The sequence below is a fragment of the Spodoptera frugiperda genome, chromosome 5 (assembly GCF_023101765.2).
Source record: "Spodoptera frugiperda isolate SF20-4 chromosome 5, AGI-APGP_CSIRO_Sfru_2.0, whole genome shotgun sequence".
NCBI classification, from domain to species: domain Eukaryota; kingdom Metazoa; phylum Arthropoda; class Insecta; order Lepidoptera; family Noctuidae; genus Spodoptera; species Spodoptera frugiperda.
The window spans coordinates 8,283,529-8,299,589 of NC_064216.1; the positions used below are offsets into that span (position 1 = coordinate 8,283,529).

Consider the following 16,061-nt stretch of genomic DNA (forward strand, 5'->3'; position numbering starts at 1 on the left):
TAACTCTTGAACAGAAATAACGAGATGATCAATACTAATGTTTCTATTTTGTTCTTTGCAGATCTATTATAACCATCAAGTGCGCCGATGAGTGCAAGATGGAGAGGGTGCGTGTGCAGAGGGCCGAGAACGGAGTTAAATGAGCCATCTTGTTAGACTCAGACAAGGAACTAGATGACTATATGCAGGTTGAGCTGCAACGTGTACACCACGTAGAGATGTAGGGAGATGTAACTGGAGTAACTTACAGTAGTAACAACTTATTGTATACAATTAGTTTTAGGTAAATAAATACTATGTACAGGGACACAATGGTGGCCGACTTAGGTTGTGTCTTGTGTTTTTTATTTGTATAGAGTCAACAATTTAGGTTAATTAGAAGTTAGTTATGTAGATATTAAGGAATTGTTTATTAGGTAATTTAGTTTATAGAATGTAATCAAGTAGACTGGCGACCGACTGTCGCGCAACTTTGAGTGGGTTCGATTCCCACATGTAGCAACTCTTTCTGTGATACACAAATTGTTGTTTGGAATCTAGGATGTCATGTGTATGTACCTAAAGTTGTGTTTTTGTAAAAGCACCCATGTGGGGCAACATTTTAAAATAGATAATAAATATTTTCAAATGAATAAATAATTTTTATTTAGTAGTATATTTGTGATTGTGTTTTTATGATAACTCAACAACATTATAATATATTTGTATGCATTCATTGGGTGAACTTCCATAGTAAAATGGGCATTCTCCTTTAACGAGATCACCTCATGAAAAGAGCTTTTGAGAGTATCATTACATTGGATATCAATTATGTTCATTCATAAACAATTTCTCAATATCACACTACATCTAAAATTAAGACATTGGAACGCGAATATCTGCCGACGATATTCGCGAATGCAAATGCGGATATTGACTTAAAAATGATTTTTTTTTATCTTTGGCATTGTTCAGGCAGTTTAGGTACCGTACCTACTTGACGCGCAAGTCGCAGCACAGATTTGTAATTGTTCAAAATTCAAAAAGTTCATTGATCGAAGTAGTAGGAAAATAACATAAGTTATGAAAGAGTTAAATTGAATTCAACATTAGGAATAAAGTGTCAAGAGTCCTTATCAACCTCATATGCGTTGTAAAAGTTATCTGGGTTTAAAGAGCCATTTCAAGATTTTTGACAAAAATTAAAATTCTAGAAAAACAATTTTTTTATTTAATTTTAACTAGAAACTGAGAACCAATATTAATATCATGCACATAAAAGGAATGTCCCTCAAAACTGTATTACCACTACAGTTAATGGACTAGGCTTACAGGAGAAACCACGTTACAAAAGCGCTTAGAACGTAACCTACTCTGAAAATGTGCGTACGTGACCTACTACTGGGAAAAAGTGCGTACGTGATGTTTTATAAAACCTGATTCTTAGAATTATAATATTATCTTAGAAATGGCGATTCCTGGAAACTAATTACGATAAGATAATCAATTTTAAGATAAATAAAAGACAAAGGGGTGATGGGATCTATGGGAACTTTTGACACTGTATTCTTAATTATCAAGTAGTTTGAGTGCATAACTAGTTTTACTAAGTACATAGGTAATAAATCACAAATGCCCAGTTCATTCATTGTAATCAACACAGGTAGATTTTTGAACAATCAATGGTCTCCTTTTTGCGGGGTGCGGGGGAGGAGTGTCAGACTTTGGTCGGGTTACCAAGGTCTTTTACTTCCTAATAATTTTAATCGTATTATCTCGTTAATAATCGAATGTAGTACGCTGAAATTTTACAGATATAAAACTGAAATAAGTATTTACCTAACTAAAGATTGACATAACATTTAGTTAATATATTCATATGTAGGAGTATCGGTGGGCAAATAACTCCGCGCGCATTGCGACCGTCCTCGTAGGTATATCATCATAACATTTTAAATACTTACAAGATGCCTACTAATGAAACTTCAAATACATTTGAAGTCAATTACAAGTTCCAAAATAACGTTTAAAATAAATCTTTAAACCTCTTATTCAGAGTGCTAGGATCAATTGAAGCGTTTGAAATAACTATTATACTGTGCATTACTTTGTTTTTTTTTTAATTGCAGAACTAAAGAAATTTATATAAACCGATTCTTATATATCGGAATAAGAATCCGCTAAACCAAAAACGTTACTCCAGCAAAATCTTAAGGTATAAATATAAAGTTAAACGCAACATTTACTTCACCCAGAAAATTAATCGTTAGCTAGTAAGTATTTAATTAAATATTCCCATTAAAAAGAAAATAGTCTTGCTAAAGTAACATTACCACAGCACTAAAAAGTTTTATGAAAAATATCTAAAAATCTATAAACACAACAAAAATAATGTGAGCAACAATTAGATAATTACAGAATCCGGATAACTAAAGATCTATAAGATTGAACATACCATTTTCGACAACATCTGGCTGGATAACGCACACGTTTTAAGCCCAACCTTTTTAGGTGAAGAAGATACAGACCTACTTAAGTATGTATAAGTACGCCACTGGCTACTTTATGAAAAAACAAGTAGGATGCCATTAAAATATTCTTCTTAATTTTATTTTTTTGGCAAATAAATGGCTATGCTTAAGTTTTTTTCATCCATTTTAGCCAGTATGAACGTTTAATGGCCGGATGACAGGTTTCAATATAAATAAATACTATTTTACTAAAATAAAACTATCCATTACTTTCACGCCGTTTTTATATTATTGTTTTGTTCTTGGTTTTGTTTCATTTTTAACTTAGATCAATATCTTATTATCTTTGCCTCGTCAAAAAAATCGGAAAGTCCGCTGTCATAACAGTAAACAGAAACACCGTCACATTGACATTTGACAGTTAAAACTTTTAGGTTATGTATAGGTTATGAATCTATGAAATATTACATTAAACAAAGTAATTGTCGTTTAAATAAAGTGAATGAAACTTAAAAAGTTATGAAATGGAAGCTGCTACTCTACAAAAGAAGAAAACTACTATCAGCAAAGGCAAATTAAAGAAAACTATTAAAAATGTTTTATGTCGACCAGACCCACTGTTTTGGTAAGATTAAACGCTAATTTTAATTAAATCTATATAAATAATGTATAAATTTTAAGACTTTCTATATTGTACAGGCCAGAAGTAACGGAGGATGAAAGTAAGAGGTTAGAAAATGTGTTAAAACGACATAAAATCACTATAGAACAATTCAAGAAGCCACATTGGAAAGATCTGAAAGATTTGCCTAAAGAACAGCGTCCTAAACCACCTAAGTTAAAGTAAGTTTAAACTTTGAATTTTCTGTATAATAGCAATAGTGTTATGTTAATATCAGTCAATAGAAAACATAATAGTGTCTTACATAGATCAGTAGAGAGACAGTAGTACAGTGCGGAGATCGTAACGAAAGTACGTTCGGCACTGTGTACCCTTAGTACGAGTTTGTTTTACATATAAAGTAATTAAAACAAGAAAGTGTTCAGCAGTCTGATTGGCTGGCTTTAAACCTACCAATCACTAACCACCATACTAATGGTACTGTACTCTAACATATCACAGGTTATGGTTATATTTTGTCATTGATATCTAATCATGTGTAATATTTCCAGAAAACCTGATGGTCTTCTACTTGGTGTAAGAGAATGTACAGAATCTGTACAAAATGGTGAATGCTGGGCAATTATCATTGAAGCTAAAGTCAATCCAAGACTGATAGTACAACCTGTTGTTGAATTATGTACTACAAAGGGTGTCCCATACATCTGTTTAAACAACTTGAGAAAAGTCTCCATGGTCAATTTTGGAGTTCCGACTAGCTGCTTAGGGATAAAACGAGACTGTCTTTTGGATGTAAGGAAAGAAATAACAGACTTAGCTAAGCATTACCCAGCTACTAAAATAACTGAGCAAATCAAAGGAAATGATACTATAGAAGAAAAAATGGATATTGAAGCAATTAAAGAGAATAATGACTCAACTAAAGCTACAGAAGTGACACCATTCAAGTTTTTATATAGAACTAGTAAGAGTACTAGAGTATTTGTGCCAACTACTACTACTGCAGAGAATGGAAATGTATCAAAAACAAGTAAACAATTCAAAGGACAAAACTTCATAGAATTCACAGAGAAACAAGACAGCAAGACTTATAGGAAGATGTTATTGAAACGAATGTCAAACAATCCAAACAGGGTTAAAAAGAAATAAACGAGTTTCTAATGAGAGAGATGCTTTATTTTCAAAATATTAATAACTATAATGTCACAATAGACATATTATGTTAAAACATTCCACAAGGAATGTAAACTGTAATCAGAAATGTTCGGGATGTCTTCATAAGGTTAGCAAATAAAATGTAAGCTATCCCCCAACACTTCCATTACAAACTATCAAGTTTTACCTTTTCATTTGGAAATCTGTCAATAATAAATCTATTTTTGTCCGTAAACAATATTAATGTCGTAATGAAAAACAAAAAGTTACAAAAGATAATGTATTGTTTCCAAAACATTCAGGTAAAACTTGATAAACTAATTATACTAATAATATCATGCCATACTTCATAAACTGTATCTATACAAACATAACAACTAGCACTCTATGAAGTATTGCATGGGAGTAGATATATGTATCTTACATTTTCAATTTATGCATTGCATTAAGTTTTTAACAGTTCAATTTAATAAAAATCAAACAACAGATTGGTTCAATGTTACACCCACCATGACGGCTACACTAGCCCATCATGGCAGGCCATTGCTTACATCTAAACATACTTAATAAATCAAGAGTAAATAATAACATGAACGGTTGCTGATGCTCCCTCAATAGTCAATAAATGAGCCATAACCATGGTGCATATAATATATAGAACACTCAACATAATTATGTGCATTTCATTGTAAATCCATCATAACTTCAACACATCAATTTTGTAAAGAATATACTAGTCAATATCATAACATTTAATTAAGTCATATATTAGTATAAAAATAATAATTGATACATGGTACCAATAATGATTTATATATGATCACATATTTAGCTATTTAATATCAATAATTGTCTTAATTTTATATCATAATTTTTATATCTCGCATAAATGCAAAAATAATTTGTGAAAATCTTCCTTTGAAGGTTATAGGAATGAAAAAAAAGCAAAATGTGCCAGAATAGTCAAGCAACAAGTTATATAACTGTACAGTTGAAAATATATATGTATTTGTACATCTCTAGAAACTATTTAATTTTTATTAAATATCAGCATGCGCTTCTTAGAAGCGAATGTCAGAAATCATAGAATATGTACAAGATATAAATGCCTATTTATCGTTAATGATACGTTCGTATAGCGGCAGTCCACCGGTGGCGTGCGAAGGTCTCGGCACGATGTATTAACTCCTGTCCACCGCGGCCAGCTGGAGTGTGGCCAGGGACCGATCAACTTCAGCGCTATCGGCGATGTCTACTGAGCGGCTTTTATCAAAAACCGGCAGTAAGGGGAGCAGGCCGGGCTCAGTGCGGCACGCGCGCCTCGCTCGGCCGGTACCTGGCCAGGATGATGGCGCACATCGTCTGCGCGTCCGTCTCCTCGGGGTACGCCGCCATGGCCTCCGCCACCTGTGCCTCCGGGAATATCCCCGCCAGGTGGTAGTGCATGCGGCGCCGCGCGTCCCAGTGCTGCAGCGCCCCGTCCGAAGCGCAAGGAGACATCAGCGGAGCCAGCGCCGCCGCCGCGCCCCCCGCCCCGCTCCCCGCCGCGCCCGGCGCGCTCGCCACGCGGGCCGCCAGCGCGTGTGGTTGCAGGCGCGGGTCGCACGCCGGGTTCAGCGTGAGCTGGCGCGCCAACTTGCGGTGCGGGTTCACCTCGGGCGGCGGCTGCGAGGGACCAGGGACCTGTAGCTGTGCTGGGCCCGTCACTTGTAGCGCGGGGCCCGGAACTTGTAGCTGCGGCGGCCCTGCCACCTGCAGCTGCGCGCGGTCGAAGTGTGTGGCGAGGGTGGCGTCGTGGAGGCGCGGTGCTGCGGACTGCGCCCGCGCGAGTTGACGCTTGGCGTCTGACGGGCGGCCGCCGGGCGGCAGACTGACGGTGTGGAGGTCGCGCGAGCGCAGTGTCTTGGCGGCGCGCTCGGACAGTTTCTCCGCGACGGACTTCTGCGGCCTGCCCGCGCGTTCTGGGTGGTGGAACTTGCACTTGTTGCCGTACGTACACTTGCGGCCGTACGGACAGGCGGGCGGGGGCTCCGCGCGGGACACTGGCGCGCGCAGGAACGCGTCCAGTGTTGGTCCCGAGCGACCGAGCGGGTCATCCGGAGGCATGAACCGGTCGTTCACGAAAGAATACATAAGTAGACGCTCTTCGACTACTTTCCGGAAGTCTGGGTTCTCAACAGCGAGGTCGCGGTAGTTGTCGTTGGATACTACGATGCCATCGGTCTCGGCTGCCAGGCGGAGGATATAGCGGTCGTCGTAGCACACGAGGCGCTTGCCGCCCAGTAGTCTGCTAGGAGTGTACACGAGCACTCTGTCCCGCTCCAGCCTCTCGAGCGCGTCTCTGTCCACTATAGGGTTATTGGGACGTGCTGATTCTTTTCGCCATTTGGGCACAAATGCTGTGATCTCCCGATGGCCGCGCGCACGGAACCACTCCACACAGATCTCAATACCGCGACACGAGAACACCTCTTTGTTGCCATGGCTGAGGACAAAACAATAAAAATAAGCATAAATGGCCACGCAACAACCAATCTGATAATATAGGTTAAATGGATACCAGATACTATTTTTATAAACACAACATTATCATTTTGATAAGATTATAACAAACGACTTATCAAATATGAACCGGAACTCTGTGGGTGATTGATATCTGCTCGTACGATATTTGAGCCTTTCAGATTGTTTACAATAAACAGTATTTTTGATAGAAATATAAATGGAACATATCAATTTCATGAACTAGTAATTAATTTGGCTAGAGATGGGAACATACCTCATAGCAACATTGCTGCCGTCAATGACGATGTGCCTGAGCGGCGCGCGGTCGGGCGGCGGGTCTGGTTCCGCGGGCGGGGTGGGCGACAGCGCGCGCGGCGGCTGCTTGGCCGCCAGCTTGATCAGCTCCGCCAGCAGCTCGTTGCACGGCGGGTCGGGGCCCAACCGCTGTATCGCTGTCCGCGCCAACCGTTCCGAGTAACCCAACTTCATAGCAAACTCGATCTTTGCCTATAACAAAACAATAGCTATATGAAAACAAAGTCGTTTGAGGAAAAAATTCAAAAACAGCTTCAGTATTGAAACTTCCTTGAATTGAAAACATACAATGGTCAACAAAATATAGTTGGTCTAGTTTACAACGGGGAAACCCATTGTTCTATGACTGTCATACTATGTTAATTAATGCGTACAAAAAACCGTCCTGTCGAGGCCTGCTTGATATGACGTTGATAAATTCTATTACCTACTACATTCATATGAGCTTAAGCTGCTAAGTTACAATGTATCTTTAATCACGGATGACCTCGCTCAATATTGGACATAACATAAGAACATGTCCTAATGGATGTTCATTTGTGCTAATCGCAAAGAATAATTGCTAGAAGATTACCTGGTTGGGTTGTGGTGGTGTGAGAGTGACATACTCTGCAAACTCGGCGGCGAGGGTGTCGGAGGGAGTCCGAGAGGCCGCACGGTGGGCACTCTCGTCCTCACACTCCGAGTCATAGCTGGAATCCTCGCCGCGCTCTCCTGCGCACCCCACTGATGACTCCACATATTTCTGGAACAATACTCACATATTTAGCATGGCCTTCATCAGACATCAAAACACATAAATTTAATTATACCTAGTTTTAATGTAACTATATTTTCCAAACCACTTATTATATTAGAGGTATATTAGAACAGGTATATTACCTATTGATTGTTTAAAAATTAAAGCCATAAACTATTGTAAAATAAAATTTTTATTTCGTATAAAACATGATATAGGTATTTTATTTATCTACGGATTTGTGCAAGATGTGGATGTGACGAGAATGCACATTTCTTTTTATTATTTGTTTCGCTCACCTTGAGCTTCTTTGACTTATCAAACAATTTTAAGAGCATTCTATTAGCGTAAAAATAGCATAGAACGACAAACTATTTGCCATTTCAATAATGCTGTGTGAATCGGTATCCAAGCAAACCCGAAAACTTTAAGTTAGTGATGATTATTATCGATCAATAAGCAAATTTGATATAACCGCGACCGACACCGGCTCAGCACAGGGTCACGAGGGCGCCGAAGCGGATCTACAGATGATCATTGACCTTTAGCGTATGCGCAACGTCGGCCGTACCGGTTGGAATACATTATTCTTGAATTGACAAAAATATTTCACAGCTAAAAATTCAAAAATAACCCACGATCATATCGCACGCTGGACACGCTTACAGTTAGAAAATTTACTTAATAATGTACAAAATAGCTGTTAGTCATACTCGCAAGATCCGAGTCGAGACCTAGTTGGCTGAGAAACTAAAATACAAATCTAGATTTTGGTTCAGATTAAGCCACGTAGGTGGATAAAATAACAAACAGGATATAGTTAAAGGAAATTCCTTTCTTGTCGCTGATTATTATTAATTATGATATCTAATATTATCAATCGCTTCGTTTTACTAAAAAAGCAAAGTAATGTACGATTTGTTTTAAATGTAATTTTGATAATATCAAAGTAACACGCAACATTCGTTATAATTGTGTTAATAAAATACAAGAAAACATAATAATTGCAACAAAACTAAAAATCAGAACGCCAATATCCCTTAACTTCAATAATGGCTTTCATTTTTGTAGTGCGCGGCTAGTTCCTGTTAGAAAATCGGTAGCTAAACGTACAGTCGTGTAAGACGATAAGTTTAGTAGGTCTCGGGAGCCTACATCCGGGCTAGGCACAGTACGGAAGCGCCCCGCCTACAGCGCGAAGCCGGATGCGACTTTCTAAAAAAATCGAGCCAAGTTACAGTTGGCGGTTAGAGAACGATATTGAACTATGTTGATTATGATGCAGCCAAGTCTCGGTGTATCTCCATTCATTTTATTTTACGAGCACTCTCTGTCTCTTTTATTTTAGGATCATTACCTGATTTATTTGTTGTAGGATCTAAGAGCATTGTTCTTGCTATAATAATGAATGTTTTATCATACATTACGTTTTACGTTTTTATGATCAATGCGTGTTAATAAAAACTTCAAGAAACATAGTAAAAGTATTATCGAATAAATTGTTGCCCGTCAATGAAAAGTTCATTGAGTATGTGACATAATAAATTGTCCTAAATGCTAGAATAGTATCTACGTGTTACGTCAATGGATCGTACGATGTACGTGTTTTGGGTGATAATGATTAATTGTGAATCTCATTACACAAACAAGTTATTAATATAAATATATCTTAATCTTTTCCCGCACCATTATCGTAGTCTAGTACAATTGAGTTGTACTTATTAATACGAGAACATCAAGTTTATAGCGAGCGTATAAAATAAATAAACGGAAAAGTATGTGTTGATAGCCAAATTGGAACTCAATTTCTGGTAACAGCGGTAGATATTTTAGGCAAAACAAAAAACCCACTGGATTATCCCGCCGCATTAGCCACGCTAGTTTACGTTGGACGAACTATTTGTTTACGTTTTTTCAGATTAGATTTTTAGAATCTGGAAGGAAACACGCTAGACTACTTGCGAAACACCAACGAGTCTATATTTCAATAACAACATCGTTAAACGGGTCATAAGAACAAAAAACGGCTCGCTTGTGGAGGTCATACAAATCAATCGAATCATTGAATTCATAATTATTATTCTTAGAGATAGATTTGTACGTAGCTTGTACCTATTGCGTATTATAATGGCTATATTTCTGTATTGAGCCAGGTCACTAAGTTATACAATCACAGCTTTTAACCAACTGCTTTAGAGACATCGCTCTCTCTTATGCAGAATCAGAAGTTCTTATTGAATTCACTATGAAGATTAACAGGTGTTGTTTAGTCGCAGATGTTAATAATTTAACTCGCTTCTGAATTCTAGTATTGCCTCTGTCCTAGCTTTTAATGCTTGCTTACATTTTTGAACGAAATATTTTTTTATTTCCAAATACCTATCGTGTTTATCATAAATCGAACTTTGGTCACAAAACTTCTTCCTGTGCATTGACGTGCAAAGAATGACTACAGATAGTATTGACGTCAATATGACTGTTTTATCGTTTAGACGCAAATCAAGGAACTACTAATTACGTAGGACTTTATAATCGTGTTTGCAAAGGTTATCGTACTGCGTATCTTAGAAATTCAGATACCATTAAATTTTGTTTACAACCAACTGACACCTATCTTTCTATCAATTCGCTATAAACTGTAAGTACTTTATTGATTCAGCGCTACTAGTACAAATATACGACCATCTAATCATCCAAAGATTAACGATTTAACATTGCAAGCTAACTATTATCAAATTCTTGAAAACATAATTCTTAAACGACCAATCCACAGACGTATTCCATTTCCCAGGAAACATTAGGTCACTCTGGGTAGTGAATACACGCTAAATGAGTACATAATCTATATTGAGAACGACTGTATGTCGATAAATAACTAAGGTCTGGGTGAATGAGTACAAATAGTTCCGTTTGTAGAGGAGAAATTTTATCGTTGGTTTGTTGTGGAGATAACAGCGACCAATAGGGTGGGAGTATTCGGGCGACGCTGGCGCACGCCACCTCATACGATGTGGCGTCAGCGACGAACAGGATGCGGGCACGCGACATACTTTATGTACAACACACACACACGCGCGTACCACTACACACTGCATTCAACACAAACATTCGGTTACCATAATAAAAGTCTCGTCTGTAGATACAACGATCGGCGAGCTCCGCGATATGAATACGTACGTGAGGTACAAAAGTCAAAATTCAATGTTGATAATACTGTACAGATAAATATTTAACAACGCCAATAAGCCATAGACTTGTTGTCTATAAAGCAATCTGTCATAAGTAGCTAGTTGTTTTTATAAAGTTCTTAATTGTTATTCACGAGCTTGCAATTAATTCGTGACGTAGATGCTTTGACTTTTGCTCAAACAATAATGACAAGATTAGATGAAAACGGAACATGACGTCAGTTGATCTTATCAGATATAAAGACTATAAGTAGGTAACTGTTGAATAAATTAAATGTATTACAAGTATCTGAGCTGTGGACGCTTGAGGAAACCTTATATTTGTTAACGTCAATTTGATTAGAGCTCATAAATTTGGGCCCGGTTGTATCCTAAAACTATGACCAAGACAAGACACCAAGAGACGGACATCAACATACCCACATCTAGTTACTTTTAATATCGGTGACCTAACTGCGATCCCCAAAATCACCTGCAAACTGTGACCATGATGGCAATTCTTCCTTAATACAAGGGAGGTTGTAGGTAACTATCTAAAAATAGGCCAAGGTTAAAAATATTAAAAATGGCACCAAAGTTTTAACAGAAACATTCTATGAAGATGTCCTAAATGGGCGGGGGAGATCAGGTAACAGATTGTTGCCGTTCATTTATGATCCTCGTACCTATAAAGTGTAAATATTTCTAAAATTAACTACCTAACTGACTATGAAAAATTCACCTGCAACTACCATCTATTAGTGTGACTGATTTACTTCAAAAATCTCATAAAGACAAATTAGTATTGCCATAATTCTACGTGATATATTAGTTGGCAACACATAAATTTTATCATACTTAAATCGCACCTATTTATCAAATTTTCACAGGATATTATTTAAATAAGTCTTTAATGTCGCAGTTAAAAAACTAATCTGACCACAAATTAGCATTATGGTACGTCACTTGGGTAAATTCGTCGAGGTCTGCCGAATTCGCTTTTACAAGAAATCGAGTATTTTGTTGAATGGGCCCCTACAGTGTTATTGAGTCGCTTCTATTACTAACTGCCTATTGACATCTATTACATCAGAGCATAATCATACCGGATATTAATAAGTTTCAAGCAACATTAGAAGGTTGCCTGCGCCACGCCATTCTTTATTACGAATCAAATATTTTCTGCACTCTTAAGGATCTTGGTAAAATAAAATAAATAGAATAAATGAAATCTTGCCACCACGACAAACTCCTAATCATTAGGAATCGGTAATTGTCTCTTAACCACTTAATTAGAAACGATTGAGAACAGTTCAACCTCGGTTTCCCCTATTCCCACGTGTCGTATCTCGGATTTATAATTGAAACTAACATTGTATTAAACTAAAATGAAAGTGACGTCTTTTGTATTCAGTTTGTTTGCTTGTGAAACATCCGTGAGTGTTAACGTAACCTTCGCGTGTAGATATCTATAGAAAGCTCAACAGCATAAAGGAAAACAGATCAATGATACCCTGCAAGTGTACTGACAACGCATTGACGATGCCTGATGTCAAAACTTTGCTTGACTAGTACCGCTAACATTTAACAACCAAACACTTAAACATCCGATTATAAAAAACGACCAGCAAAAAATATCAATGAAGTTGCTCAGGCGCATTCATATTTCTTAGAAAAGTCCTCGCACTTATTAAATTCAAATCCGTGATCAGATGTTGTAGATAACGTAAGCATATAAATCACCAGTGCTCTCTGAGGCGAAGTGAAAGTTAGCCATGATATCCGAGCAGTGCCGGACCTGCGACACTTTGCACAGGCGACAGATGAAGACATGCACATTAATTAAACATTGCTTTCACAAACTGCTACAAAAACAACAACATTGCAGCGTGATGCTGTTAAACGTCTGATGACGGACGACCACAACACATCCATTATCTACTTGCTGGTTGGTATGCTAGCCGCACTAATTATGTTCACTGTAATACATCCAAAAAAATAATGTTTTCTTTCTGTGCGCCGAGTCTGAAGTAACTTTACTCTCAATGAACACAAACATACGAACACAAGTCACAATTCTTCACAACTAATCCTCTCAAAAATAATCCTAGGCATTTCGTCTGTGTTTGAGCACTGTATACATACAATAATTAGCATACCTACATGACGTTAACGAACCGGCTCTACTTCCGGGATCGTTATATCGGCCGATCGTGAATGAACATCATTATAATATACGATGTAAGCACAGTCGCGTCTCACTGTGAAACTCGCGATAATAAGATCCGTATACGCAGAGTCAGCCTGTTGCGTGGACCGGGTGCAACAGGTGTCCTAACGGGGGATATGAGATTCGCGCTCACCTGGGAGTTGTCAATCGCGTACATAATATTGTATTAGAGCGAGTGCGCGTCGCATGGCATCACGCGCGTGTGCGAGCGCGGCGTGTTGCGCGGCAAGACTATTGACTAGAGTATCATGTGGCGCAAGCGCATGCACACCTCCACGCACGAGCCCGCTGAGTGAAGGGGAAGCGGGGCACCGCGAGATCCGGGTTGTGCGCCCACTGCACCCGGCGGGCGGCCCCCAAACAAACCGCGCACCGCTGACCTCTGCCACTACCAATATCGTTTTGAATTTGTCGCATCCATCGACACTACCACGAAATGTACCCGGAAACAATATCATGTGAACTTTCTAACGCCATTTTTGTCATAAAATGTTATACAATCCAAAGCAACTGTTGTCACTGGTAATCTAGACCGAAAGCCAATCCAGTTCACCGACGGGTTATTATTAAAATAGAAAATTAGCGTAGTAAATGATGTAGGATGTTTTTCAAAAAGATATACAATAAAAAAAAATAGTAGCTTTAATCTTCAGAAAGAAATATAGCCTTGAGAAACTCCTTTTTTGAAGGTTACAAATGAATTCACATCTTCTTGCCTAAGCAGTTAAGCATGCTAAAAGTCAGTATGGAATTACTCAAAATTAAAAAGCTAAGCCTAAGAGTCAATATCCAATTAGACAATTCATTAATAATTTTAGTTATTTAAACACTTATTACTTTCAAAGCAGCAACGAAAGTAATGGAACAGTAAAGAGTTGCAATGGACTGTGAAGGAATTTTACCTTGGTCTTCTTTTCCTTAATATTATGTCACCATCTATAAATTCTACTGGTCAAACTTAGTTACCGCAATAACTCGACCTTGTGGTTACTAACAGACATGAAAAACTACACCCACAAAATAGTGATAACTTCTTTGATAATTTGGTTTCACAGAAGTAATTATGTAACTTGAGAATAAAGGTTTTACACCTCTGCAAGTTTGGATATGAAACTACGACTTCTATAACTATTATAGAAATCGATAAACTTTCAAACGATTTTCTTTGATCTGAAATCTACAAACAGGTCTATATCTAATTATGTAGATACCCCTTTAGGTAATGGGTATTATCTACATACAACCACCCCCTACCTCCTCCTCAGATAGTTTATATGAAACTGCTTTTTATTCAATTTAATTGGATTATAAAATATACATGTACAATTTCAATGGGATTTATAGATACAGAACTAAACATTCAATTTATGAATAGCATTTTTTGCTACCACCTAGCCTTGTAGTCGCCAAGGTGTGCAAGATTCTGAATTAATTAACCGCCAATGTATTTATTGTCTTGTTATTTAGTAACTCGAAAGTAAGATAAGATGATATCAAATCAAATCACTTTAAGGCATCCACATTGTACAGTGTGGTCTTCAATACAGCAATATGTCCCAACTATGGATCCTCTTATAATGTAACATATAAATGTTATCACAATACATCTTATTGAATGGCTCAGTGCAGTGGTTGGGAGACCGGACGCAGTGCAGCCCGTTAATGGTCCACATCCTGCGCATGCCAGCTATCCATTATTATTGAATTGAAGGAATAAAAGAGCTATTTCGATGATAAAGTCTGAAGATAGTTAAGAACACTTTTTGACTTTCAATCAAGTGGACAAAGCCCCGGGTAACAGCTAATAAAAATCATTTCCCTGATAATATAAGCTTATCAGTATACTAACTAGAAATAGAAAACATTTAAATACTGAGAATAATATCAATTTTAATCTAAAGATTAAAGATATTAAACATTCCTTATTGGTCAAGTTTGTAGTAATAATAATTTATTGTGTATCTGATAATGGCATTACTAATTACTAACAATGATTCACACTAGTGATGTGGTACATCAACACTGTGATGTGCTTACAGTGGCCAAGCAATGGTAGCAAGTTTAGAATCCAATCCATAATGATTCAAGCAACTAAAATGATTCTAATTGGTAAAATAACCAGATTACAAATGTGTACAAATTGGGAAACTTGCAAGGAAATGAGGTCATTCAATGAATTTAGAGTCAAATTGCAAATTGTATCTAATTTAAATATTTAATAAATTCAGTCATTCACAAAATTAATATTATTTCTCTACCACATGTGATGACTTGAAGCCTAATAATAATCTTGTCAGAAACTACATTTTAATAATATGTATATTGCACTATAAATGTTGATGACGATATGCCTTTATTATTCAATAGATCCTTTGTTACATTTACATTTCTTTCGAGAACAATAAAAGTTGACATTTTGTTTAACTTTTAGATAGTATTTACCTGTATTCTCCCAGTCAATTCCTTCGGATTGAAACTTCCATCTGCTGGATTCAAGTTGAACGTGACGTTGAAATACACATAATCAGGTTTTTCATTCGCGGAACACAATTTACTCTCAGACAGTGTGACACAGTAAAATGTTTCAACTAAATTATAATATTTGCAGTAAAATTCGTTGATACGGGAACGCGGCACTGATATTACAAGATCCGTCTCGTGAGACATCGTTTGCTGTGTGTCGCAACAATGATCACACACGACTATCGCAGTTTTATTGCATAATTCGTATCAAAACAACTATGACAACCTTCCATTCCAACACTTGCGAACTCAATCTCAATTTAGTTTGACAGATTTGACAGACAGACACTGCCCATTGCCAATACTGGCAGCAGGTTGCTTATCTATGTGTATAGATAAATAATAAAACATTTAG

The 16,061-nt window shown here is 37.5% G+C and overlaps 2 protein-coding genes across 3 annotated transcripts; one reads left to right on the forward strand and one right to left on the reverse strand.

Moving 5' to 3' along the window:
• The first annotated feature begins 2,829 nt into the window (after positions 1-2,829).
• On the forward strand, positions 2,830-4,238 carry LOC118271797 (uncharacterized). Its single transcript, XM_035588012.2, has 3 exons — positions 2,830-3,075; positions 3,150-3,293; positions 3,624-4,238. The coding sequence occupies exons 1-3, from the start codon at positions 2,975-2,977 to the stop codon at positions 4,219-4,221; spliced, it is 843 nt and encodes a 280-aa protein (XP_035443905.2). The 5' UTR covers positions 2,830-2,974; the 3' UTR covers positions 4,222-4,238.
• On the reverse strand, positions 4,227-16,001 carry LOC118271781 (probable ribonuclease ZC3H12B). 2 transcript variants are annotated; one of them, XM_035587987.2, is made up of 4 exons: positions 15,626-16,001; positions 7,622-7,792; positions 7,007-7,239; positions 4,227-6,712 (listed from the first exon to the last, which is right to left on the reverse strand). In XM_035587987.2, the coding sequence occupies exons 1-4, from the start codon at positions 15,848-15,850 to the stop codon at positions 5,530-5,532; spliced, it is 1,812 nt and encodes a 603-aa protein (XP_035443880.1). In that variant the 5' UTR covers positions 15,851-16,001; the 3' UTR covers positions 4,227-5,529. The 2 variants fall into 2 exon arrangements, with proteins under 2 accessions (XP_035443880.1, XP_035443881.1); XM_035587988.2 differs by lacking the exon at positions 15,626-16,001 and adding an exon at positions 13,317-13,631.
• Positions 16,002-16,061: the final 60 nt, after the last annotated feature.